Source organism: Amphiura filiformis, chromosome 14, assembly GCF_039555335.1.
Source record: "Amphiura filiformis chromosome 14, Afil_fr2py, whole genome shotgun sequence".
NCBI classification, from domain to species: Eukaryota; Metazoa; Echinodermata; class Ophiuroidea; order Amphilepidida; family Amphiuridae; genus Amphiura; species Amphiura filiformis.
The window spans coordinates 21,252,725-21,279,762 of NC_092641.1; the positions used below are offsets into that span (position 1 = coordinate 21,252,725).

The window sequence follows — 27,038 nt, forward strand, 5'->3', positions numbered from 1 at the left end:
AGAATCCTTTGCAACATAACATACCACCTCATTATATCTAATGACACTCCCTGTAAAGGTTTGAGGTTTCCTTTGTTTTCAGTTTATTATTATTATTAGAATAAACTGGTTTAACATGGGTCGATAGTCTGGGTCTAGATCTAGATGTGCTTTCTTTATTCAGGTACATTTCGACCCATGTTGCACTAGATAGGAATTAAGTACAGAATGTTGAAATGGGAGAAATACATTATGGGAGTGTAAGGTATCTTCTCTGGACATATCCTAGCTGAAACAAATGATAATTTATGATTGGTGGTCGCAACATGACGATTTTATGGGAATAAAAACTCATACCCAACATCTAAGGTCAGATTTGATGTACATGAATACACCCAGCACATGGAACTTTTTGAGATTTGTAATATTATTTGTTGGTGTTTGTAAAGTTGAACATGTTGAACAATATTTGAGTAGAAGTTTGAACGATTGTACTGTCAAGCCAAACCTGTCTACTTTCAAACAAAACATGCTTACAACTTGGTGTAACCCATTAACTTGGTTTTATCAGGATTTTTGATAAGTTGGAACCATCGCTCATTTCCGAAGTATTATCAATTGGGTATGGTACTTCTGTCAAATAATTATGTGACTATGGTTAGATTCAACCTGATGAATGTAAAGATAAACCAGTTAAAACTGAGTGTTAACCACATTAAACCAGTTTCTTGAATTTAACTGGGATATAGAGAGAATTCACTTCCATTCAAAGTATAATTAATCAGGTATGTTAATTTTGTAACTATCTTTACCATTATGTAACTATATTATCACCCTTCATGAGTAAGCTTGATTGTTTACTATAAATTCAAAAACTTGGTGGCATTTAACACCCTAAAATATATCATAGTTCCCAAATATTATATTTGAAATGATTATATTAAGTTATATTCATTGGGCCAAGCCTGTGACAAAGCTGTGAATGGGTACCATTGGAACTTTTTTCTTCTTATTAAATAATTTTTTTTTTAAAAAGAAGAGAAAAAAGTCAGGTTCAGGCTTATTTTTTTGGATAGGTCAGGTTACGCCAATCAAACATTTTTTAGGCCTAATAAAAACAAAGATTGATTGGAATCCGAGAATTTGGCTATTCCAGTTACATTACATACACCCCTATGAAATATGTGATCACAATCTCCCACACAGGGGGTGTAGATTTCAAATGGAGTCACCCATTCAGGTATCCTCATTTGAAATGCACACTCCCTGTGTGGAAGGTCAAAGTCATGTCGTCCATAGGCTTTGTATGGATTTTAACTGAATAGCCAATTTTATATCCATCATCACACCCAACTGCCAACAAAATAGGCCCATTTGTTTCACACTGCAAATGTTGTTAAAGGTCATTAAAGGCTTTGTCACAGGTTTTTTATCACTACATCTAGCTGTCATGGAGGTTAGAGGGAGTCGGAATTACATCATGTATGCATGTCGCACATGGAAGGGCAGATAGTGTACAGCTGGCTTGTTTTTGACAAGCTCCCAAGTAATAGATAATAGTGAGCAAATAGTGAACACAATGCAATTAAAATTTGATGTCAGCTAGGTCAAAATATTCCAGCGGAACACTATTTTGATCACCATGTGTGACACTAATTCATATGGCGAATTTGCCACAGGCCTATTTTCATACCTTCTTTGGGGTTGATCTTTGCCACATAGAAAACATTGTACAGAATCGGAGTGTTTATCTTCTATTTACTGAATTCCATTGAAGTACAAGCTATAAGTTTCAACCTAAATATATGGGATATATAGTCACAATATATACTGGCATGAGCAGTTCTGGTTAAAACTATTGGTCTCACTAAGGGACCACAGTTTTAACCAGAACCTCGAATAAAGGCAGCATATATTTGTTTTATTTGTGTAACATGATCAAGGGGAATGAGTCACATGTCAGCAATTTTCAATTAGGAATTTTATACATCATTATCTGGCAGTTTATAAATGCTACATGCAATGCAAACCCCATCTGGTACAAAAAAAAAATATGAACACTGTTTTTGCCAATATCTCAAAAACAATATCGGCGACATCCGACTCATCCCCCTTGATCATGTCACATTATACTTCATTAATTTATTCTTTGTTTTCAAAACAATACTTTTATTGTCATTCTTACAGATTAACAGTTACTGTATAATCATATTTGGATGTAATTTACATCCACTCATGGTTAAATCAAGTTCAATTACTCCGGTGCCCGAAAATTGTAAATCCATTCATGCACGAATGCAAAATTCCACGTCGGCCCAAAGCATGCGATCACATCACGCATACAATTCAATTCAATTCAATTCAAGAAATATTTATTTCACAACTTCAAAAATACATAGTATAAATGATAAATGCCATAATTTTCAAACCAATTACATACAAAGTAAAGTAGTGAATCCGATCACAGGCCCACTGATGACAGTCAAATGCGATCACATAAGAACAAACAACCTATTAAAAGGCAGGTGACAGGACAATAGTGGGCCTGAGACAAGATTATGAGGGGCATCAATAAAAAACCTAAAATAAAGTTGTGGGGCAACACGCGAGGATCAAGCTCGTGGAGTGCGGGTTGCCGACAAACAGTACAAACGAAAATACAAATACAAACAGGACACAACAAGACATTACAAGGAAAAAGTATATTATTTACAGTTAGAATTAGAACCCCTTTTATGGTTCATCCGGGATATTGATAATACTACAGCTTAGGGATACTATTTACAGATAGAATATAAATATAAATAAATTTTGGATTTATATAGCACCTTTTTGCATCATCTAGGTCGGTTGCAGCAAACCCGGCGGAAACCTCTCCGCTTGTATTGTAACATCCACCAATATATCCATGATGCTCCCAAAATTCCATTGGGTGAAGTTTTTGATAAACAAACAATTAATCAACGAGTTTTGAAAGGAGCAGCAAACCGGGAATCCCGGAGAAAACCTGCGAGAGCGAGCATAGCTCAGTCCTTGGGCACTGGCAGAGCTTGAACCCCGGGATCTCTGACTATTTTTGGTCATGTGACCACTGTTAACCTATTAATGAACAAGAATATGTTAATGAAGTATATAAATATAAATTAGGTATTTGAAAGATTTAACATTGAACTATTCTAGATGAAATACACACACCCCCTGAAGACATAACTTTAATCTCCTACACAGGGAGTGTAGATTTCAAATGGGGTTACCTGAATGGGCGACTTCATTTGCAATCTACATCCCCTGTGTGGGAGATTAAGGTGATATCTTCCATAGGGGTATATGGATTTCAACTGGAATACCCATTTATCACTCATATAAGTTGAAAATATTATATGAACTTTGATTGTCAACTTTGGTTTTATCAAGTGAATAACTTGGACTGTTAGTGTTGGCTTAACAATACCTTATTGCAAATAATATGTAAGTGTATCTTTGAGGAATTTTAAGTCCAGTTCCTTTAATCTGGCTTGTTGGTCTTTGATTTCATAAAGAGTACAAACCCATTGAGCTATGCCAGTTGAAATCCATACACCCCCTTTAGAAAGCATGACCTTAATCTTTCAAATTGGGTTACCTGAACGGGTAACTCCATTTGAATTCTACACTCCCTGCATGGGAGATTAAGGTCATGTCTTCCACAGGGGGCATATTGATTTTAACTGGAAGAGCCCAGTGTGAAAGAAATCTCACTTAAAACTCTTTTCTGAACATCGGTAGACAGGCCACTGGTAGTGATCCCAGCTTGGGTCACTTCAATTTGGGCCTTTTGGGCCCCACCACCAGGCTCGCAATGAGAAGGAAAGAACAAAATAAGGTGATTTCAATTGAGTTCAATTCTCCACAGCCTGTTCAAAAATTCAGTCTGCAGCCATTTCTGAATGAAATCAATTAAACAACAATTAAAGTCTGCTGATCAGGACTAAAATTGTAATTATTAAATTCTGGTCAAATTTCACTGCTGCTGTTGGCTTACACTTTTATACCATTGATCATTTTTCAGTAATATAAATCAAAAGAGCTGTATAACAGGGAAGCATGACCTTGATATCAGTCATATCAACCCGATTTATTATAACATTCAGAAAAAAACCACAGAAGTTTTACTTGGATGATATTATGTTTAACCACTTGTCCTAAACAATGGGCTGTTCCATTTGAAATCAATACACCCCCTGTGGAAGACATGCCATGACTTGTGCACAGTAGGGGGGTGCAGTGGTGCAACACCCCCCTCAAATTTGGAAAAGTATAAAAAACGTCCCAAAATTTCAGAATTTGCGAGCGTATCAAGCAAAATGATCATGTTTTTTACGCATTTTTGAACAAAAAAAGTCCAAATTTTGAAAAGAAAGTCCACTTTTCACAAAATAGACACCTGGAAAAAGTCCACTTTTTCAAAATCAGCACCCCCCCAATGCAATCCTGCTTACGGGCCTGGATGTGCAGACTTCACATGAGTCACTTATTCAGATAACTCAATTTGAATTATATGCTCCCCCGGGTATGCTCCTTGCATTAAAGATTAAGAACATGTCTTCCATAGGGGGTTATGGATTTCAAATGGAACTGCCCAAATTAAGGGCTGTATACTGTTTGTAAATAGAACTGTAATTATGAGAGAGTATTATTATATAGAAGAAAACAATTCATGACAATTTTCTGTGCTATTAAATCAGCTACTATAAAGAAATTTCTTTGTTGAAAATATTGGTTATCTTGTTGCAATTATTTTGTGTGTCTGCATGTGGAGTGATTTGGCATCAGTTTCGGGGGTGCATTGCAACTTTTAACCCTTTGTAGCCCAACCCTTTACAAGTTCGAATACCTTTTACTAATTGTAACTTTCCGAAGGGCGTCTGTAGTGAATCCATATTACTTGTAGTAATGGGTATGATCTATCGTAAATAAATTTTAGTAAGATGGATTTGATGATGTGTCGTAGTTTACAATGAATTTTAGATTGGGAAAGGGACCCCTGCTGAACTTTTGCAAAACACAGAAGTGTTATTTTTCAATAATTAATTTAGACCAACAATACCTTGCTGCCCTTAAGTAGAGAAATTACAAATGTGTCTAAAATATCTTCTATGTCTTGCATGGTTTTCAGCTTAACCACTAGCAGGTTATGTTTATATAGCACATCTATGACAGTAACAAAGCGGCCAAAACCTGAATTTTGATGATTTTTACAATCCTCCGATGAGCTAATGAAATATATATATAGTAGCTTTACAGCATTGAAAAAACTGAAGAGTTAAGAAAGAAAGGGAGCAAGGTACACCAACTTGACGTGGGGAATCGGTACACAGAGGGGGAGGGGGGACAAAAACAGCAAATGTTGGAAGAAGGTCAAGTTCGATAGCCAAATATTACCAGTTCCAAGGCAGAAGTGCTAATTGTCTTTACAGACAATTGTTAGCTAGTTTTAGCACTTCTGTGAGTTTTAGAACTGGTATAATTGTTGGCTATCGAACTTTACCTTCTTCTAAGGGAACAAACCAAAATATCGATAACGTCCTATAGACGAAACTAGTTTCGTTTAGGAGGGAGGGGGTAAAAATACTTGATTACGTTTGTAAAAAGCATCGGTCTGAAAAAATGTGTCATTATAATATTTTGTAAGCTTTTCTTTATCAAAATGGTTTTTGTATCAAAACAAACATTGCAAAACCGTTTAAAATGTCATACTGCAGTTACTGTTCATTTTCCTATACACAATACACAGTGCTCTCACCATTGAGGTGTGACCTCTACAAACAGTGTTTGTTAGAGGTATAGGGCATTTGCTAGATAACGTCACTGTGTGAAAAATAACCGGCCAATATTTATTTTAGGAAATATTGTTTTGTAGCATGTCCTAAATTTTCAGCTAATTTAGATATTTGGATATATTCGCACTTTGGTGTTTTAGCCAGTAGGCCACGGCATGGCCTGCAAAGTTCCCTGTGTAAATCGAATGCAACTTTTAGTAACTATCACTCACTTGTAGACCGCTCTCTTTCGAATGGCATTAAAGCTAAACCACTTGGCGGATATTTTTTGTACTTGATATCAATCAAAAATAATGTATACATTACATGTAGGCTAAAAATTGAGTATGTGGTGCATCTGCAAGTGTCCGTACCTCCCTGATATGTAAATGACAGGCAAAAACAGCTCCCATATCTGTCCATAACTTTGGTCAGTGCAGCGAGCCAGGGGATTTCAAGTGGGTGATTATTGATTGGCAAGTGCCATATTTGGGCATAAGTGCAGTGCACAATTCAATGTGGAGGGTAGACTAGACTTTATTGATTGATTTTGCTGGAATACAGTGGCTCCGAAACCGGGAGGGGGGCCTGGGGGGCTCGCCCCCCCAATAATTTGCATGCCTATGGAAAATTACCATTGCCCCCCATAATTTTGACCAGGCACCATTGCCCCCCCAATATTTAACATCTTCCGGAGCCTCTGGAATAGTGTCCTGTTTTAAGTACTGCAAAGGTCGAATCATGTTTGCTGTGTAGTATAAACTGCACTATGTCTAAAAGTAATCTGCGGTATTCTTCACAAGTTAACTGAATGCAAGAAAGTCGTCTGCGCAGATACGACTTTACCATAGGCCCATTTTAGGTCCAAGTTTTTGAGACATCACCATTAGCCTAGTAGGGGAGAGTGGGGTAAGTTGAGCCACTTTTTACATTTCCTTTCACTACGCTCAAATAAATAAAGCAGGACCCAAATGCAGTGGTACAAATGAAACCTATGTATGTTCACTTGGTTATGATACCACAAAATATTAATCAAATTTTGGCACTTTCTCACAGTGAGACGCCAAAAATTATTTGCAAATTGGCTCAGCTTGCCCCAACTTGCGGTGGGGGTAAGTTGAGCCACCATAGAAATGCAGTTAATATGCCATAGCTGTGAAATTCAATTTTGCCTTTTTTCTAAATTGTTGTTTGCATGTATTTATTTCGAAAAATAGTTTGATATAGAAGTAGTTTGATCTAAATATTGCATACAAGTCATTTCTGACAAGATTGTACGTTGAATAAAAAAATTGGGGAAATTTCTGCAGGTTTTTCCTATATGTGCAACTTGCCCCATGGCCTTTGGCTCAACTTACCCCATGTGGCCCTTTTTGTCAACAACCAAGCCTCCCGTCTGACTAAAACTTGTTACAGTTGTAAATATTTTCTAAAATAGTGTTCATATATCACCTCCTCAATACCCAGAATGCTATCATTAAAGCCATTTTCTTTCTGGGTGAAACAAAAGTAAGTGCGAAAAATGAACTTTCTAATGCCACTTTCTTACCATATGTGCAAGTGATTCCATATTACACTTGAGAAGCCTCTATTATGTCATATACAAATAAGTGGAGCTGCAAAGTAAGATCAGTTTTAATTATCTTTCTAGAGGGGGTGGATCAACTTACCCCCTGGCTCAACTTACCCCACTCTCCCCTATGGTCTTTTATGTTTTAATGTTTCTGCCATTGATGTTTTATAAGTTATCAAGTTTGAGAAAGTTTTTGTAAATCAGTAAGTGTACTTGTGTCACAGATTTTGTGAACATGCCGGCTTTATTTATAAATCCACATTGTTGATACTATGGGTAACCCCAGTATCATATGTCTCATTTATTATCCGTATACCTTTAAAGCGACCTAAAATGTTCAACATTTCATTATTACGTTTCTGGCAGGGAGGGTGGAGGTCGGCCAAGAAACGAAACTAGTTACGTTTATAACGTCATCGATCTTTTGGTTGGTTTGTTCCCTAAAGCATAGACCCTGCATTTGCTATTTTCGCCCCCCCCCCCACCCTTCTGCGTACCGTCTAGTCTGTAATAGTAAGGTGGGAAACTGATGAAACTGGTCGAAAATGGGCTAAAAAAGGCTTTAATCTTATAAATATCAGGGTCACCCAGGGTGGCAATAATTCCACGGGGGTGGGGGTGGGGTGCAAGACTTCTCAGGAGGGTGAGTGACAGCTTCCCTCCTGGCTATGCTACTGTCTCCACCTTTATAGTGTGATCTCTGTAGCATGCATAAAACGAAAGCAATGAATCAGTAACATGCGTCTGCAGGCCCCCACCAACCCCTTTTCGATGGTCCATTTTTATTTTTTTACAATTTTGTTGAAAAAAAAACCCCAAAAACCTGTTACATGTTTTACGGAAGACATATAAATAATTGCAACACATTCTGATCATGGTCAACGACCTCCAACATTGGTAGTTCCAGTCAGGGCACACCCAACCCGTGCCTGCCCCCTTCACCCCCTTTTTTGTAAACTATTTTATTTTAAAGAACTGCACCGGGCACTGAACTTATTCACATCGCGTTAAGTATAGCCTAGTAGCCAGGTCTACAAAATGGCTTCAAAGGCTTTATTTTAACTATTTCTCCAAATACTAGGTGCGCTCTGTGTCTTGTGACTTCTGTTTTGTTTTCGACATCCGAACACTTTTTGTTTTAAGTAATGATAAGATATTATGAATTTAAATTGGGGAATTAGGCAAAGGAAGATTAGAGCGCACCGGATTGGGAGTCCCAAGGGATGAGGGAAAATGAACGGGAAATGAAATGACTAACACGAAATGAACCAAATGAAACAGAAATAAATTTATTATGAATTTACATCATTAGACAAACGGGTCAAAATAACATATGTTTGTATTAATAAGTCATACCAGACTCACTTTTTAGCATAATAAGTATTATTGAATACAAATCACGTGCAAGACATGATGACAACATATTCGTCATCATGTTGACCAATCTAAACTAACCATCAGGGGCTACAATCATAGAAATATTGTGTTTGGACACGTGGTCAATTGCACTCATTGTTTTCATCCCCAGTCACGTAAATTTCGATGGATGTTTTTCAAGTAATGTTCTACGTGTAGCCACAACCCTCCTGTAAGCCATATCCCTCCCTTCCCCCACCAATCAATGTTCAAGTTTCAGAGTTCAAGATAAGATAAGACCCATATCAACATTTTACGGGGGAAGGGGGATCGATTTTAGTTCATGGTCCTAAACTGTCCCAGAAAGACTAAATTCTATGATTGTAGCCTGGTACGTCCGTACGGGTTTGAGAGCTATAAACCAGAAGTGAAGTCTTTATCAAAGCACACAAAAAACATCGCTTTACTCCGTGCAATTGATGCCCTGGACGATACCACGGTCACTTGATGAACGGGTATCATGGCTTAAGGCACAATGATCAATATTCAATTATGCAAATAAGTTATAGTCACAGCGTCATAAGCATTTTACACATATATCCGATTCCTGTTACGTCACACACGTTGTCATTCCATTGTCCATCATCAACCAAACAAACAGCCGATTCACAATTGGGTTTATTTTTACTCATATGTATGCAATCTTCATTAGATTCAAAGTCATCAGGTTGTCCATTACCCCAATTTGTGTATGCCACCTGAAAAGGGGTTTAAAAGATTTTTGTCATTGAAATACCTTGACATCTACTAGACTGATTGCCATGAACGTTTAAGTGTGAGCGAAAAGTAAACTGCGTATTATAAAACTGGTAAACGGGTTTGACTTTCGGTTTAAAGAGCATCGTATAAAATGAATTGTTAGATCTTTTGATCCCAATATATGCCTTAAAGTTATTTGTGGGTCTATTACCATAAGAAGAAAATAAAACCATTTGGAAAGAATGTTTATTTTATTTTTAACTTTTCATAAATCATGCAAGCGCCACGATTTCAAGTGTACAAAAAGCTTGTCACACGTCTAGCTTGACACTCAATGTGACATGTTTGACCTCGCAGCCTTCTCATTTCAAACCTGGATTTGACACCAACGAAAAAGACAAACATACCAATATATATGCATGACATATTAGGGTAATAACTGTGATTTACATTACTGTCATCTACATTTGGAGATCGAGCCTTTTTTGTTGTTGCACCCACACTTTGGAACTTGTTACCTCTAAATATTAGAAACTGTGATTGTTTTCAGACTTTTAAGAACTTGTTAAAGACTCATTTATTCAGCAAAGCATATACCAAACATAACTGATGTATATTTTAATGCTTTTAATAGTATTTGTACTTTATGTATGTTAATGTTTAATTGTAATTCGCGCATTTGTACCAAAAACTTCTTTTGTCGCGAAAAGGTGCTAGACCCCCTCCCCGTGTCGCCCAGTGCGACGAGGGTGTTGACGCGCTTCCAAACCCAAACAGCATGAACGATGCCTGCCCCCTCATTATTATGTTTTTCCCCCTACCCCCATCCCAATGAAAATGTCTAGTAACGCCACTGCATCGGGATGTGCTTGTAGGTAAATATAACATGTTTGAGAGTGGCCGAAGGGACTCTAGCTAATGGCATCATTAGGACTACAAACCTGTTCTCCATCCTTCCACACCATAGTTCCTTCTTCTACTTTGTCATCCAGTCCAATCCACAAGGGCATTGACATAGATTTTATAACATCTGAAAGGAATTATACCAATTAAAAAAGTATTATCTTGAACAATGCTGAATGGAAGGAGCCATTCATGGGTAGCACAGCACCATTGTTACTGTAGCTTGAGGAGGAGTTGTTCAATGAGGAGTACTACAGCCTGTCTCAAAAAAAATTGTGCAAGTGAAAAGCGCCCTCTATGGCAATTAGAGAATACCGTTGTGACATAATGCTTACATTAATGTCACGGGCGCAGTCGTAGCTCTCAAATGCCGGTTGTTCTGTTCAATTTGCTTGTTCCAATTTCGAGATATGTTTAATTAACAACGAAAGGGTAAAATCACAATTGTGCCACTTTTACTAGGGAAGAGAGCTGTACATGTAAATCAATGATAGCTGATGTTGATGCGTCTATTGCACTCCTCCTTTCGGGGCGCATACATTAGACGCATCAACATCAGCACGCGTGCATTATTTTGTCTAATATCTCCCCCAACAAGTAATACGCGTTCATTAACCTGTAACATGTATAAGTGCGAAATATTTGTTTGTCTTTTAACATGTCTTAAGTGACTAAGACATTGTAAGAGAACAGCATTTACCATGATTAAATCATGATAAAATCATTGACATGCACATGTATTTAATTTTTACAGCAGAATGTGAAATATTTATTTATCTTTTAATCTCTTTTAAGTGGAAAAAGAGAATCATCATTCCTGCATCATGATAAAACAGTAAAACAGTCAAAAACATTTTGTATTGTGTTATTGATGCATTCTTTTGATTTCACGAAGGAAGTCTTGGTAAACTTGATGCTATCACTGTTACATGTAAAGCCCTCTTCCCTAGTAAAAGTGGCACAATTGTGATTTTACCCTTTCGTCTTTAACTAAACATATCTCGAGATTAAAACAAGCAAATTGAACAGAACAAACGACATTTCAGAGCTAAGACTACGCCCTTGACGTTTATGTAAGCATTATGTCACAACGGTATTTTCTAATTGCCAGAGAGGGCGCTTTTCACTTGCACAATTTTTTTTTAGACAGGCTGTACTGTTCAGTGGCACTATTGTACAAGTGTCGAATCTATGTCAACTTACTATTCGTGGTAGAAGTAGTGATGTTGCAAGATTAATAACCATAGCGGTAACAATTTTGGAATGTATTGGCCTGTACTACAAGTAGGCTGCACGCATCATCTGTCATGTCTCTGTATGTGTGCAGTCTTTGTATTCAAAACAATACCGCTCTTTTCGAAGACACTAATCGTACAGTAGGTGCGAGTGTAACGTACACGGACTCATTATGTCAGAGAGTTAACAGCACATCTGGATATATTCATTTCCTGAGAGTAGATCTGCGAGACGCCCCATTGGAAATTTCTCTTTTTTTCATCTCAATCTTGAACATGATTACGAATCTGATCAAAAGGTCTGATCCCGAGGGGGATCATGGTCAATACCCAGCAAACACAAAAACGTTTTAAAATGTTTTAAATAAGTTATATTTTGGCTTTTGGTTTAGGTAAAAACGTTTTAATAACATTAAAATGTCAGGTTATATAAAAGTCATGAAAACGTTTTAAAACGTTTTGTATGAAAACACACTACAAAAATATTTTTAAAATGTTTTCAAAATATTAATGTAAACTATTTTTGCAAACATTTTCTGCCAAATATTTTGTCAATACTTAAATAACATTATGTTAAAATATTTGCACCCAGCAAACACAGAAACGTTCTTAAAATGTTTTTTTTTTTTCAAAACGTTTTAATAACATTTAAATGTCGGGTTATATAAAGGTCCTGTAAATAAATAAATATAGTCGTGACATTGTTGACTAATTTTTACGTTTATAGGTTGAAGTCAAGATTTAGTACCAAGGGTGAAATTCATGTTGACTTACTGGTATGAAAGAGCTGTTCATCAGCACTACTAATAGTGGTCAATGTGGACCCAATGTTTGTACATGCAGTATCAGCTTCTTCGTAGCTTGTTTCCTCTTCATTTATTAAGTAACAGAATCTATCGCGTGCCTGCCATCCGATTGGACATGGAGCTGTTGATGGAAAAAGGGAAACATACAATATACCGTTATATTGAGAGTATAAACCGCAGTTTACATCACTTTGACATAATGAGCATGATATAAAAACTTACACTGTTATCTGATGATTCATCGATGTCGATTTTTTTATGTTTGTCAGGAAGTATTTGTGATGCTTTTCCGTGAAATGAGTCTTCACAATTTCAAAATCCTCGCTACAAACAGACAATCTGATAAATTCCTATTGCGAATGTAATAACAATAAGTTTCAGAAACGGCAATACGAAAAATACCGAACAATTCATTTGTTTCTTGCCGGGGCACACCGATATCGCCTGGCTAATAATTACTTGGTGCACCAGATATACTAAAATCAATACCGGGATCGATACGTGAATGTGCTATGCACGATTTTGATATTCAGATGAAAATCTTTGGATACCGGGCTAGAAAATGATGAATATCTCCAAATGATTTCGTCTAAAGAAACCAGATGTGGTTCCTTGCACAATCGTTAGCTTGCGTCTTGAGAAAGAAGCTTGCGTCTTGAACTCAAAAACTGACAATAATTCTGGTTTTATATGTGCCGAATTATATAGCGCAGTGTATAGGCCAATCGCGGGTAGTCTAAAAGCATATGACCTATGGCGTACCATGCTCGACTCACACACAGCAAGGTCAGTCACCGGGCAATTGTCAGTGGCCTTAGTCAGATGTCCTTCGGCCCATCATGCGTCTCAAAACTATTAAAAAGGTCGGAACAAAATGTCCATGCGTGGCGGTGGATTCAACCTACCATGGCGATCTCTGCCATGAAGATATCGGGGAGATGACACTGTGCGGGGTTTCTTGACATGAACAAAAACATTAATAACACTTTCTCTTACCTTTTGGTTTCTTGCAAACAAAACCGTAAGATTTGTCGCATTCATCGTCATTCCAAGTTCCATCAAGATCACGATCGTCTCGCACGTAAAGATGCACGCAATTTTCTGTTCCGCTATGATTATCTGGTTGTTCTAAAGCCCAATTGGTGTAGTCAACCTAAAATAAAATCGATATTAGATATTTTAAGCCTACGTATGGACTGTTCTGCGGGCGAAAGTACCTTTCAGGTAGGGTCTGTCGGTCAACGGTTTTATTGGGGGTGGGGTGTGTGTGTTTGGGTAGAAACAGTAGCGTAGCCAGGGTTTGCGGCGCCTGGGATCAAGGATAAGTAATGGCATTCTTGAAAAACTTATTGCGCGCGAATTTTCACTTTCATCTCGTGGCTGGGGCGTAGAATCGATGCTGAAAATAATCTTTAAAAATCTGAAATCTGAAAGAATCTGGGTCGGTCGGGCCCATAGAATTAGGGTTATTTTACGTCGCCTTAGTAAAACCAATGGTTTTTGTCATACTTATATGCCTCAATTGGTAAAACTAGCAGCAGGAAGAAAACTTTTATTTAGCAATGGTCCCACAAAAATACAATATTAAATTTTACACAAAATACTCGTTTTCTCATCTTAAAATTCAATTACACACGTGCTATTTTCAGTCAAGCAGAACAAATGTACATTCTTTCCTGTCGTTACCTTTATAGGATGGGACCATTGTTCGGTTTTGACTCCATAATAACATTCGACCCCTCGTGGGAGCCACAGGAGAATTAGTTATAATTTGAGGTGTAAGCATATCATAAACATTGGTTTTATGGAATTATGTGCCTGTATCTAAATATTGGGAAAAAACCAACGACGAATTTCGCGTACAGATAGAAAAATACAAAGGTTGGTTTGTGTGAGTGGGTGCAAGGGGTGAGAATGAAGTTTTAAAACGATGAATCGGGTCTATATATTTACCGGAGTTCCGTCTATATACCGCATCGTTCCATCCATTTCAGCATCGGTCAACCCAATCCATAGACGCATGTCATTATTATCGACCGCAGCTTAAATTAAGAGCAAACAGATTGTTGTAAATTTTCTGGGAGCAGCCCATTAGTCCGCAAAGAGTTAAAGTTAGGGGTTATGTCATTTTAGAGTTAGGATTAGGGTTATGGATAAGGCTAGAATTAGGGTTAGCATTAGGGTTAGTTTTAGGGATATGTTTAAGCTAGGGTTAGAATCAGGGTTATGTTTAGGGATAGGAACAAGGCTTTCCTTTTAGAGATATGTTTATAATAGTTTACATGCAAATTAAATAATATTTTTCATATAGAAATTAGGGCTATTACTTTCTTACCTGTGTGGTAGGCTTGTTCTTCTTCGCTGTGGATACTGCTGAGTTTCGCATTATGTGTTTCGCATTCTCTGTTTGCTTCTTCAAATGTGAGTTGTTCTGTCATGACTTTGTAACAGAAATCACCATTATCGTCCCAACCTTCCTGGCATGAATCTATATCAGGAAAGACAAGCAAGTTTTTTTAGACGTAGTTGGGGATGAAATTAAGACTCGGCCGCCGTTTGACTTGCGGTTACATGCGGGATTGTTTAGAACTGCCAGAAACCATGTCAGAGTAATACCACTCAACCTCATCCGAGGTATATCTTTGATATTCTAGAATATAACAGAAAACCGTCAATTATTTGATGCACTTACTTATAGGCTTTTGACAGATGACTCCCGTGTTTATACCACATCGTATATCGTTCCACTGTCCAAACTCCCCCTCTGTATCGGTTGTTGTACCGCTCATTGCCACACAGTTACTTCTAAGGAAGTTATTTGGTTCCTTATCGGCCCACTTTACGTACATATCCTCTGGATTTAGCTGTTTGTAGTGTCAAAAAGCAATTATAGTTTAGGCTCTTCCCAGTTGATGACATTTTCAATGGCAATGTGGTCAGTTATCGCCGATTTGTTAAGTTCAGTTGTTGACACAGATCTATTCTTTCTTGTATATTTTCTATCAGCGACTTTTTCAGCGTCTTTCTGATGTTCTTTGAGTCTCACTCCAAACGGACGACCCGTCTCGCCAATGTAGGACTTGTCACATCCTTTACACCCTATTTCATACACAACTCCACTGGCCTTGATAATATCAACTTTATCCTTTGGGTGTACAAGTAACCTTTTCAACGTGTTGTGTGGCTTCATGGCGACAGCGATCTTATGTTTTCGGAAGATCGTCTGAAGTTTCTCTGATAGGCCTTCTACATAAGGGATGACCACCATGCCTTTAGTTTCTGTGTCCTGCTTGCTGTTCTTACGCTCTCTTTTGGTCTTATCCAAATCTGCTTTCGCTTCCACCTGTTGTTTTGCTTTGTCAAAAGCCCACTTGGGGTATCCACAACTGTATACTGCCTTCTTAATTCTACTCTCCTCCTCCTCTTTGTCTTTGTCTTCTGTAACGATGGTATGCATTCTGTCTAGTAGAGTTCTGACGACGCCGATTTTCTGGTGTAGTGGGTGCTGTGAATCAAAGTTCAGGTACTGATCGGTATGGGTTTTCTTTCTGTAGACCAACAGTTTAACACTACCATCCTCCTTTCTCACAATGAGAGTGTCTAAGAAAGGGATCTTGCCATTCTGCTCTTCCTCGTATGTGAACTTGATGTTGCCCGTGGTGTCTACTCCGTTCAGGTGCTCTGTAAGTTGTTCTGTTGTGTCTTTCTTGATGATTTCCAACACGTCATCGACATAGCGACGCCATAGGCGGGGTTTGCATTCCAATGGTGCGGTGGCGATGGCCTTCTTCTCCAACCATTCCATGAACAAGTTAGCTATTATTGCACTAACAGGGCTACCCATTGCTGCGCCGAATCTTTGCCGGTAGATGACCCCTCTGAACGTGAAGTATGTGGTAGTTAAAATGAATTCTAGTAGATCCATGATGTCATTGACTGTTAAAAGTGTCCTATTTTTCAATGTTGTGTCCTCTTCAAGTCTCCTCTTCAAGCCTCTTCAAGTCTCTCTCTGAACTTAACAAATCGGCGATAACTGACCACATTGCCAATGAAAATCATGTCATCAACTGGGAAGAGCCTAAACTACTCGAGAAAGATGGAAACCAGCAAACAAGACTCATCAGAGAAGCAATTTGGATAAGAAGGCGGGGGGATAAAACAGTCAACCGGGACATCGGTAGTTACTCTCTTGATCACGTATACGATCCACTTATAAGAACTCAGCAACCTAGGGATGCGAAAATCGCCGGAAGCAGCGGTCAATCCCGCGGGAAAAGTGGATCCCCAGTGGTCATTCTGAAGAAGCCATCAGCCAAGATGGCGAAAGTCTAAATATGTGAGTATCCTTGGATTTGGCAATCAAAAATCAAGCCTAAAAAATTTGGAATGTTATTAAAACTTTTTATACCCTTTATATAACCCCACATTTAAACGTTTTCTGTAAAACATTATGTGTTTGTTAGGCTGTAGATTATCAAAAAATGTTTTTTAATGTTATGAAAGCGTTTTATAACCTTAATATACCCGTTATATAACCCGACATTTAAACGTTTTCTGACAACCTTTTTATAACCTTTTGCGAATGATGTCGAAAACGTTTTGTGTTTGCTGGGACGATCATTTATTTAATAAAGAAGTATTTTGATTGACTCACCAATGTGCCATCACTCCATCTGAATTCACCTTCAATTGTCCTATCAGTGAGTCCAATCCAGACGATGGGAAGGCCCGAATCTCTGAGAAGACCTGATGTGGAATTGAAGTGAAGTACGTGTGATTAAAGCGATTAACGTATGAATTCAGGTGGAAAAGTGTAGTGGCGTAGCTAGGTGGCGGGGTAAAATTGGGGGGGGGGCAAGAAATTTTTTGCGAGCCGAAAGGGGAGGCAATCAATTTTTGACAAGCCGAGAGGGGGGGGCAAGCGATTTTTGGCACGCCTTTTGATGGGGCGCCTTTTTAATAAAACGCTCTAAAAAGGCTTAGGAAAACAGTACGGAAACGCTTAAATATGCAAATTTTCCTGCTCGCAACATACATCCAGACCATTTAAGGTTTGCAATTTGGGATCCCAAAAATCTGGCATGTTCAAGGGGGGGGCAAAACGTTTTTGGCGGGCCGAGAGGGGGGCAAGCGATTTTGGCGGGCCGAGAGGGGGGGCAAGCGATTTTGGCGAGCCGTTTGGAAATTGTATCCTGGGGCTCATAATTATTGCACAGCCCCTAAGGGGTGCTGAATCGCTGTCTGGGGTGGGCGAATCGGGACAGTGGTGCCATTCTGTATCCTTGCCCCCGGATACCACACCATATAGCTACGCCACTGGAAAAATCTGTATTTAAGTATGTAATATGTATTTTGAAATATTTTTTCTATGATAATGATAATTACAATAGTGACACGTATATAAGACGATGACGATGGCGACGTCAGTGATTACAATCACAAAGATAATGATCATGATGCGCATGTTGATGACGATAGTGATGAAAGTGATGGTGGTGATGATGGCAGAGATGATTATGAAGCTGATGATATTGGCGATGATACCAACGATAACGATGAACATGTTAACGTTGATGGTAACGATGACGACGACAATTTTAATGATAATAATGACGGTGACGACGACGGTGATGATGATGACGATAATGATGATGAAGAACACGATGATGGCAAAAATACCAATGAAGACGAATACGATGACGATGTTGATGATGATGATGATGATGATGATGATGATGAAGTTGATGATGGTTATGTTGATGAAGATGATGATGCACATGATGCCGAGGACACTGATGATAATGACGATGATGATGAGGATGATGGTTACGATGGTGACGATAACAATGATGATGATGATGATAACGATAATGATGCGGGTGACGACGACAATGATGATGATGATGATAACGATGACGATGACAGTGATGACGATAAAGGTGATAATGATAAAAAAAAGTATTCAGATGCAAAACGAAATATACGCCATTTTCAAACGTTTTGCGTTAAGGCCACCGACTTCTGTCTTATAATGCTAACTTTAAATTGACGAATTTTTTTTAAAATCCAATGTATATTTTTTGAACTATAATAAAAACAGCACATATTTTCTGATTAGGTACTTTATATTTGACTAGTTATATTTTGTCGGTCGCAACACATAGTTGTTTATCTAAATTATCTTTTTATACATTAATGTAAAGGTTAAGAGCTAGCTAAACCCTATAGTAGTTATTCATTTTTAATCATTAAAAATACATTTTAATAGTTCGAATCTTAAACTTCAATTTCAAATGGAATCGGGCCACTGAGAGATAACATAATGAGGATTGTCGACATATCCTTCACACACGTTTTTCTCGGCAACGTAGAGAGATTGCGATTTCCAAAGTACGTATGGAAAGTACGTGGAATCTATTCAAATCACTCTCCTGTGACGGGATGATGAATAGATTCCACGTACGTTCGATGCTACGTTGGAAATCGCAATCTCTTTAGTATTTTTTTCATTCACGTACGCTACTATGACTTGTGTTGCGACCGACGATTTGTATATATCTCAAATCGTGAAAATGGATATATCGCTTGTTGCATATGGACTCAACGTAAAAATTATTATTGTGATGTGCCCTGAGTAATTTGATTTGATTATTTATCTTTGTTTTCAAAATTACATGAGTGATGACATTTTGGGGGAATTCCCCTCTCAAATTGAGCAAAACAAATTGAATCATTTCTATTTTGTAATCATATGGGAATTCCCCTGAGATTTTAAAGTGAAGATGACATCGTATGTGATTCCCCTCAGGAAGTTATGTCACGGGATTCCCCCCAGGAAATGATGTCATGTGAAAAGTTAATGTTATAATTAAGACTTGGGAATTCCTCAGATTGAGCATAGTGTGAAGGTAGTAAATGGCCCATAATAGAATAGTGTTGATCTGGGCTAGCTAGCTAATATGCTTACAGTCCAATTCCTTCAATGAAAGGAAATTGCTAACCAGAAATATTTTACGTAGTCAATGCATTACTGCCTGCCAGTGTTGTCGGAGAAGATCTAGAATACGTCAAAGAACGTACTTCTTCCAAGAAAGGAATATATATTCTTCTGCTGATTTGCTGAAGTTTGGTTAATGGAGCAACACAACTGTAAATACAAGAAAGCAGCGCAAGGAGTTAGGTTTGGAGAAAGCAGCGCAAGGAGATTTTTGTGTGAGGATTTCATACGTAAGGATATTTATAAACGCAAGTGTACACTGGACTTCGCTGATTTTCGCAGGACAAGTGAAAAGGATATATTACATCAGTCGTGCAGAACATTGCAAGAACTCTAGGATCACCAACAAGAAGACAGCTGGTTAAGTACTAATAGAGTCAAACTGTGATTATGTGATTTTATTGTATATGCGATATTGTTGTTATATGTACCAGCCATACTTTGTTTTCAATTAAAGACTTGTGTTGTGCATTCGTGTGGATTTGGGTAAAAGGTGATTTTGGCCTTGAGTCAAGTACGACTCGTAACAAAATCATGATGATGGCGATGATGATGTACAGGCCCGTAGCCAAGATTTTTGTGGAGTGGGTGCTGATTTTGAAAAAGTGGACATTTTTAAAAGGGGGGGGGGGGCAATTTTGTTAAAGGTGGACTATCTTCCCCAAATTTGGACCTTTTTTGGCCAAAAAAAGCCTTAAAAAGCTCGCAAAATCTTAAACTTTGTGTATACTTTTGCAAATTGGGGTGGGGGTGCACCCGCACCCCTGGTTACGGCTCTAATGATGTACAACTTACTTTCTTGGAATTTCTGTTCCCCTTCGCTGAAGATTGTGGCAAGTTGTCCTCCCAGCTTCCTGCACCCGGTCTCTGCTTCGGTATAATTATGCTGCTCAGTGTTTAGCATATAACAAGATGCACCGTAGCGCACCCAGCCAGCTGGGCAATATGCATGACCTAAAATGACATACAGTGGGTCAAATACAAACATGTAAGGCAAACATACAGTGCGCAAAAGTATAACCAAAATATTCACCCCTGTATATCCTAGACAAATATGCCAAATATTAAAACATGCAACCAAAACATGTACAGTCAAGTGCAGTCAAGTTAGCTCAATCGATAAGGCGTTCAACTATGGTGCGAGAGGTTGCGGGTTCGAACCCTGGCGGTGCCTAGTATGCTCTCGTGAAAAATTGAGTTAGCTTGAAATTCCCCTGGACAAGGAACTCACTGCTAATTGTCTCGTTGTAACCCGTACGAAACTCGGGGAGCTGATCCTGGTTGCGAAGGTTATTTGTGGAAAGTCTAGGGTGTGCGCCGTTGTAGCAGCAAAATCCCTGAATAGTTGTTAAATGGTTTATGGTATGATGTGGTCAGCAACAACCTGTAAAGTGTCTAGGCGTTGTTCCTGTGCGTAGCGCACTATTAATCACTGCGCTTTTTTTTTACTCTTTGGGTCTGATATAAGATCTCATTTGTTGAATTTGATTGAGGATTACAGAAACGGTGACTTAAACCTAAGGCAGGAACGAAATTAAAATTTGCACTTTAATGTTCTAATCAATGAAAGCACCACGCTAGTTTTAATGAGCTAATCAATAGAAAGCACGTGCTTCTCTTGTTCGAGAACGATTTGTGTACAAATTAATAGGACATGCAATGGAGGAAACTACAACTTTAAAATTTGCATCTTCCTTGCGATTTGGACCATGTCTTTATTTCTTGAACGAATGTCTTAAATTCGAGCTAAATAAATAATACAAATAAAATTAAATAAATAAATAAATAAATAAATAAATAAATACGACTGTTGGTTCCAATCATGACATATCTGACTTTGCTTAGGTGTACAGAGGTGAACAGAACTGGTACCTTAATTATTTTGCGCACTGTATAAATTGTGAGATAAATGCCACTAAAGGAGACATGGCCTACTATAAAACTCAAAAAGTTTAAGGCATGGGGTATGAGTGAACTTGAAGTACAGATATCTGGAGAGGGGAAGTAACGAGTTACCCCAAATCACAGCGGCAGGTAGTCACTGGGCCGCCGAGTGCGAATTGTATTTGTTTTGGAAGGTTCGTGTTTGTTTTAAATTTTGGGGCGTTTTTCCAAAATTTGATATTTTTGGTGATTTTTCAAAAAAGCGACATGCCAAAGACAACTCTTTGGGCACATAGTTTGTTATTGTTATTGCAGTTCTTTTCCACATACCTACGTTACCATTTGCTTTGGTGATTTACTAATATTGTGACTGCAATTTAGCGTTTTCAGTGCGTTTTAAGCTTATATAATAGTAGGCCTATAAAATTTTGGAAAAACGTAAGTTCAATAAAGTATTGTATTCATTGTATTTTTTAGTGTAAAATGGTTTCATAATTTTTGAATGTCGTTCATTTTATTTTATTTGTTCATGATATTATGATAATGTTCCTTTTCCTATCACTTCATTTAGAAACAGCCGTAATTCTATTCAATAAACTGTAGATAACATATTTTGTACGAATTCGTGCAGAAAAGTGTTGATTCGTAGAAAATACTCTACAGTTTATTGAATAGACAAACGTCACAGCAATGGTTTAAGTATATAGAACACTCAGTTATCAACAATTGAGCGCTATTAATACACATTAATGTTTTTAAACAAATAAAATGCCAAAATATGGTCCGTTTTCTGTCTTTGCTTGTCACGTGGTATGTTGAAGTAATGAAGTTGCAATTATATGTTTAAATTTTCACGATGATACCACCAAGTCCTTGTGGCCGAGCGGTCTAAGGCGCTGGTGATATGTCTATACTGTATAGGCCTACATGATAGCGGTTCAGTGCCGGAGCCTCTGCCGAAATAAATTTCCGGTTTTTTTTTTTTTAAATTTCATATTATGTTAGGGAAATGTGGCTGGGAGAATGTATGTATGGCGAAGAGTGGTGTGGTCCTTTGTGAATGGATCACAATGGGCCATTAACGAAGGAAATACTACTGGCTTGTACAGGGTATTTATAAACCGAGGATCGGAATACACCCAGCTTGTACAGGTGCGCAGCAAACAAAGAACATCAACTCCGTCAGCCAGGATGTCTCGAAACTACCAACTTGCGACTTTACGCCCATTTCTTAGTTGCAGTTTGACATAATGTAATAAAGATAAATTTGTTTCTTTCTTTTGTTGCATTTGTAAGTAACTCGAAACCTTGACAAATAATTCAAAAAAGTTTATTAATGTTATAATGTAATATTTGGGCAGGGTGGACAAAGTCCATGGGCCCCGAGGGTTCAAGGGCCCCGAGAAAAAGCGAAAATGAAATAATGGGTTGAGCTTGAGGTTCAGATGGATGAAATTAGAGCCTTCGTGGCTGAAATTATAACACCTAGCATACTTTCACTTTATTATATGTAAGTGCAGTGTTTTGTCAACACTAAAGCGGTAGGGTGGTTTGTCCTATTGTATCAAATCGTGACTGGCCCCTGTAAGATTCGCCATAAAGCAGTTTAATAAAATTATATGCCAAAATGATACTCTTCCAATTTATAATTTCGATCTTTGTGGTATTTACAATATTAGTAGCAAGAGGCCCCTACGTCGGAAAATCATGAAAATTGTGTTGTCATGTTCAAAATAATTAAAGAAAAAAGGACGACACCAAATTTGAATTAAAATCCCCCATTAGGCTAGAACACCACAGTTAAGCGGCTGAGATAATGAGTGAGTTTGCTGTCACTTAAGTTGCCTCATTAGTTTGAATTAAAATGAGCCATGTACGTATGAGTGTATGTGGCATGTAATCGTATTTTTCCTTATTTCAATGTCAAATATTTTCTATAGAATATATAAATTGTTGACATGGAATGATTTATATAACTGGGATTTATGTATACATTATTTTGTCAATGGTTTCCATGACTACTTGATTCATGAGAAGACACATGAATAATTTTCATAATGATCAAATGACCCGTGAACTCTGTATAGCTAATAATAAAGTTCATTTAATACAAATGTTACAGGTAGACTTAGGACTATCAAATTTAGTTACGATGATAAAAATGTGGAATGACTTCCTCTTTGCAGTCATTAAAGTTTTACAAACTTAATTCAAACAAAATAGTAGCAAATTAAATTATCGTAAATGATTTTAATAGTGCACTTTGAAAGTAAAAATGTGCAGCCCATGCAGTTTTTTATTGTTTATTTACCCCTGCATGGATGAGGATGACACTCTCATCATCAATGACAGACGAATAAATACCTAGTCTAATGTATTTCACATTTACATTAGAGGGAGAGGAGGGTCTCAGCCTCCTAACGAAAAGACTTTCGTTTATAGGACTTCGTCGAACTTTCGGGTTGTTCCCTTAGGGATAAGGCTAATAAAGGAGATGTTAAAAGGGCCCCGTATTGCTCCTTGTCCATGGGCCCCCGAGGCTCTTGCTACGCCCCTGGTTTAAATTCGTTGGGGTGCGATAGTGAAGCCCATTGAAACTTTGCAAAAAAATGTTTAGGCAACTTAATGCAAATTTGCGCAATTTTGCACAATATTTAGGCAGCTTAATGGAACTTTGGTCATTTTCGACAATATCGGACAACTTTGGGCAACATCCCTTGTAACATGGGGCCTAGATATACAGGGGTAAAAATAAGTGGTGCCTTAACTCTGTTTCTGTCTGTATTGTGCTTCATATTCTGACTATAGTGGCGTGTTGCCCGGGGACCGACGGGTGCATCTCGATCGGCCTAACCACTTCGAGCAATTAATTAATCATATTATAATGTTTCATTACCCATTCAACAACTCTCCCTATACCGTTGCACAGTGTCACCGACCCTATATCTTCATAGCATAAATCGCCATGGTAGGTTGAATCCACAGCCACAATTGGCCATTTGGTTCAGAGAACTTCAGACCTTCAGACGAAGAATTAGTCGAGGGACATGACTATAGGCTACTCACAATAGCCGGTAATTGATCTTGGTTGTGCGTGAATAAGCTTGTATACCCCATTGAGGTCAATGGTCATCGACTTTTATACTGCCTAGTAGTGAGTGCAGCTGTACTACACGCTGTAGTACCACGCTACACGCTACAGGAAACGCAATATAAACTTAGAGTTTTGGTCAAATTTTGAGTTCAAAGCGCACAGCGAATTTCCAAAGCGCAAGCCGACGACTATCATATCTGTTCAACACGTATTTTCAAGTGTATGAGACCACATCTGGTTTCTTGAGAAAAAATCATTTACGGGAGATATTCATCATTTTCTAACCCGGTATACGAAGATTTTCGTCTGATATCAAAATCGTGCATAGCAATTCACGTGTATCGATCCCGTGTATTCATGTTAGTGTCTCTGCTGCAGCAAATAATTATTAGCCAGGCGGTGTCGGTGTGCGTTGTTCATCACCGATTAATGACTCGCGTCCGGCGCGTCTGCGTGGTTTTATTCGCTCGGGCAGCTAAAGCTGCTCTCGGTGAAACATGATTGAATCCCTAAATCACATAACATTTTACCTACCTTGGGCATCAACAGAGTAATCCAGTGCCATTATCGTGATAATTAAACATGGCAAAAGAATAATCAACCGTTGCTTTCCCGCCATTGTGAATGCTTGTCTGCTAGTCCCCCGGGGTTGAGTCTTGAGTCTAATGTAATATCTAAATTCAGAATGTACATGTACAGGTACATGTACACGGAATTAAATTTTGCCTATGGTAGCAAAGCTAGTGTCACCACCACCGATATTGTCTGACATTAGGCCCAATATTCGTACAATAAAATGCCTCCTAAAATTAAACAGAACCAACATGTAAAATGTCCTTGAACAGTTAAATGTATTTTTCCTACGTACTTCAACATAAATTGTTCAAAAATATACATAGTTATCATGGTTATTAATCTATTTATTTTGATTAAAGATGGTTTTTTATACTTGATATTAGCACATTAAGGGTTTAACTGTCTGCTTGCTTCACTGCAAAATAATAGTTAAACCCTATTCTATTCCCCCCACACAAGTGGTATAATTGAGTGGTGTGAAGGTATCATCGTTGCAGTGTTATCGGTTGAGTAAAAACCAATACGTGCCATACCATTGGCAAGTTTGGACTTTAAGTCTTCAGTAAAACATGCTTAATAATTAATTATGTAAATTGTATTCAAATAAGCTCATCAATAATTAATGAGCTCATAGATAAATATGATGATAAAATATTTTGTTTTCCATTTTTGAAGTGTATGAGTACATCAATGTGGCATTTTCATGCAGTTTTAAAAACATTGCCTTGTTTCTTTTACGGCAAAATTTGGCCTAAAAATGGTTGACATAATTATGCAAGTTTCCAACTTTTTAAACATTTTATGATTTGTAAATAAATGGTAGTTATATGAGGAAATTTTTTTAAATTTTTGTTGATAGAGAAGTGATAGATTATCAAAACTGTTCAAAAGATAAGACCTTATTTGTGTAACTATTATTTTTATGCATATTAAGCCACTTCGTGCCATTATGAACGAAATTGATGGGGGTAATAGAATAACGCATTTGATTTTATAAAGCTTGTTCTGCATATAGTTTGTGATATAATTATATACAGTTGATAGGATCAGATGCATAGACAACTATTGAACTGGAACTTCAGTTACCAAATTTGCGAAAACAATACAGAGAATTTCAAAAGAAAATTGTGGAACAATAAGTGAGTGGACACTACAAATGAGCCGTAAACTCGGCAAATAGTATTTTGATTTACAGTGTAAAAATATGCTTTTTAGCTAACTCAATTCAGTGCGACAAGTATCTCATCAAACACTGTTTAAACCAACCAATAATCATATTGCTTAAGAGGATAATAAGCTTCTTCCTATAGAATAGTTCTTGTCTGTGTTTGCTTTGGCTAAATCCTGTTCAAGTGATGGATAACAAAGCATTGTATTTTGTCTAGGTATGTATAATCAACAATTAACAATGAGAGAACATACCTGAACCTCGTTGACTTGGAGATGATTTGAAATGACCGCCAATCCCGGCCCCAACTCAACATAAAAGTTGGCAACCATGAGAGTTACCAAATCTTTTAAAGACTCCCTTTGCAATGATTTTTCATCAAATTTACCCCCATTTTTTTCATGCAAAATCGAGGACAAGATTTGCCCAAAAACAACACCCTTTTTGTGGTTTTCAATGACTAGAATTTCCAACACCCCTTTTCAGTCACTAGAATTTTAAACACCCCTTTTCAGTGGCATTAAATATTGACATAAAATTACCGGATCTTCCCAAGTACCCCTTTTATCAAAATTTCGCGGACAGTGCAAATTAAATACTCCCTATTTCCCTGATTTCACGACCAAATTTCGCGGTCCTCGCTACTGTTAAAAATTTTCCGCGCTATTTGGTAATTCTCATGGTTTTCAATTTTTGTGTTGAGTTGGGGGCCTGCCGCCAATTATATCTGTTTGATATTTACTACCAGAAATGTGGAAATAGAGACACACGTAGAACCGATAAAAGGTACAATTTTGTTGAAGGAACAAAGTTCAACAAACCATAATCCCGCTTCTGGATATCGTTTGAAGTCAAATGATACACCACTTTAAAGCTTATGATATATATTTTCACAAAATCACACAAAAGA

At 37.7% G+C, this 27,038-nt stretch overlaps 1 protein-coding gene across 2 annotated transcripts; it reads right to left on the minus strand.

The window, feature by feature from the left end:
* Nucleotides 1-8,675: 8,675 nt before the first annotated feature.
* On the minus strand, nucleotides 8,676-25,121 carry LOC140168967 (macrophage mannose receptor 1-like). Of its 2 annotated transcripts, XM_072192274.1 has the most exons (10): nucleotides 24,919-25,121; nucleotides 20,202-20,360; nucleotides 17,064-17,155; nucleotides 15,102-15,273; nucleotides 14,745-14,897; nucleotides 14,363-14,451; nucleotides 13,406-13,562; nucleotides 12,378-12,530; nucleotides 10,407-10,495; nucleotides 8,676-9,464 (listed from the first exon to the last, which is right to left on the minus strand). In XM_072192274.1, exons 1-10 carry the CDS (start codon nucleotides 25,001-25,003, stop codon nucleotides 9,276-9,278), a joined length of 1,338 nt encoding a protein of 445 aa, XP_072048375.1. In that variant the 5' UTR covers nucleotides 25,004-25,121; the 3' UTR covers nucleotides 8,676-9,275. The 2 variants fall into 2 exon arrangements, with proteins under 2 accessions (XP_072048375.1, XP_072048376.1); XM_072192275.1 differs by lacking the exon at nucleotides 20,202-20,360.
* Between the last annotated feature and the right edge of the window lie 1,917 nt (nucleotides 25,122-27,038).

Coding starts and splice junctions, on each gene's coding strand:
- LOC140168967 (XM_072192274.1), bottom strand. CDS start 25,003: ATGGCGGGAAAGCAACGGTTGATTATTCTTTTGCCATGTTTAATTATC. Junction 13,563..14,362: donor GGTATATAGACGGAACTCCG/GTAAATATATAG, acceptor ATTTTATTTTAG/GTTGACTACACCAATTGGGC. Junction 10,496..12,377: donor TGAACAGCTCTTTCATACCA/GTAAGTCAACAT, acceptor AATTCCTTTCAG/ATGTTATAAAATCTATGTCA.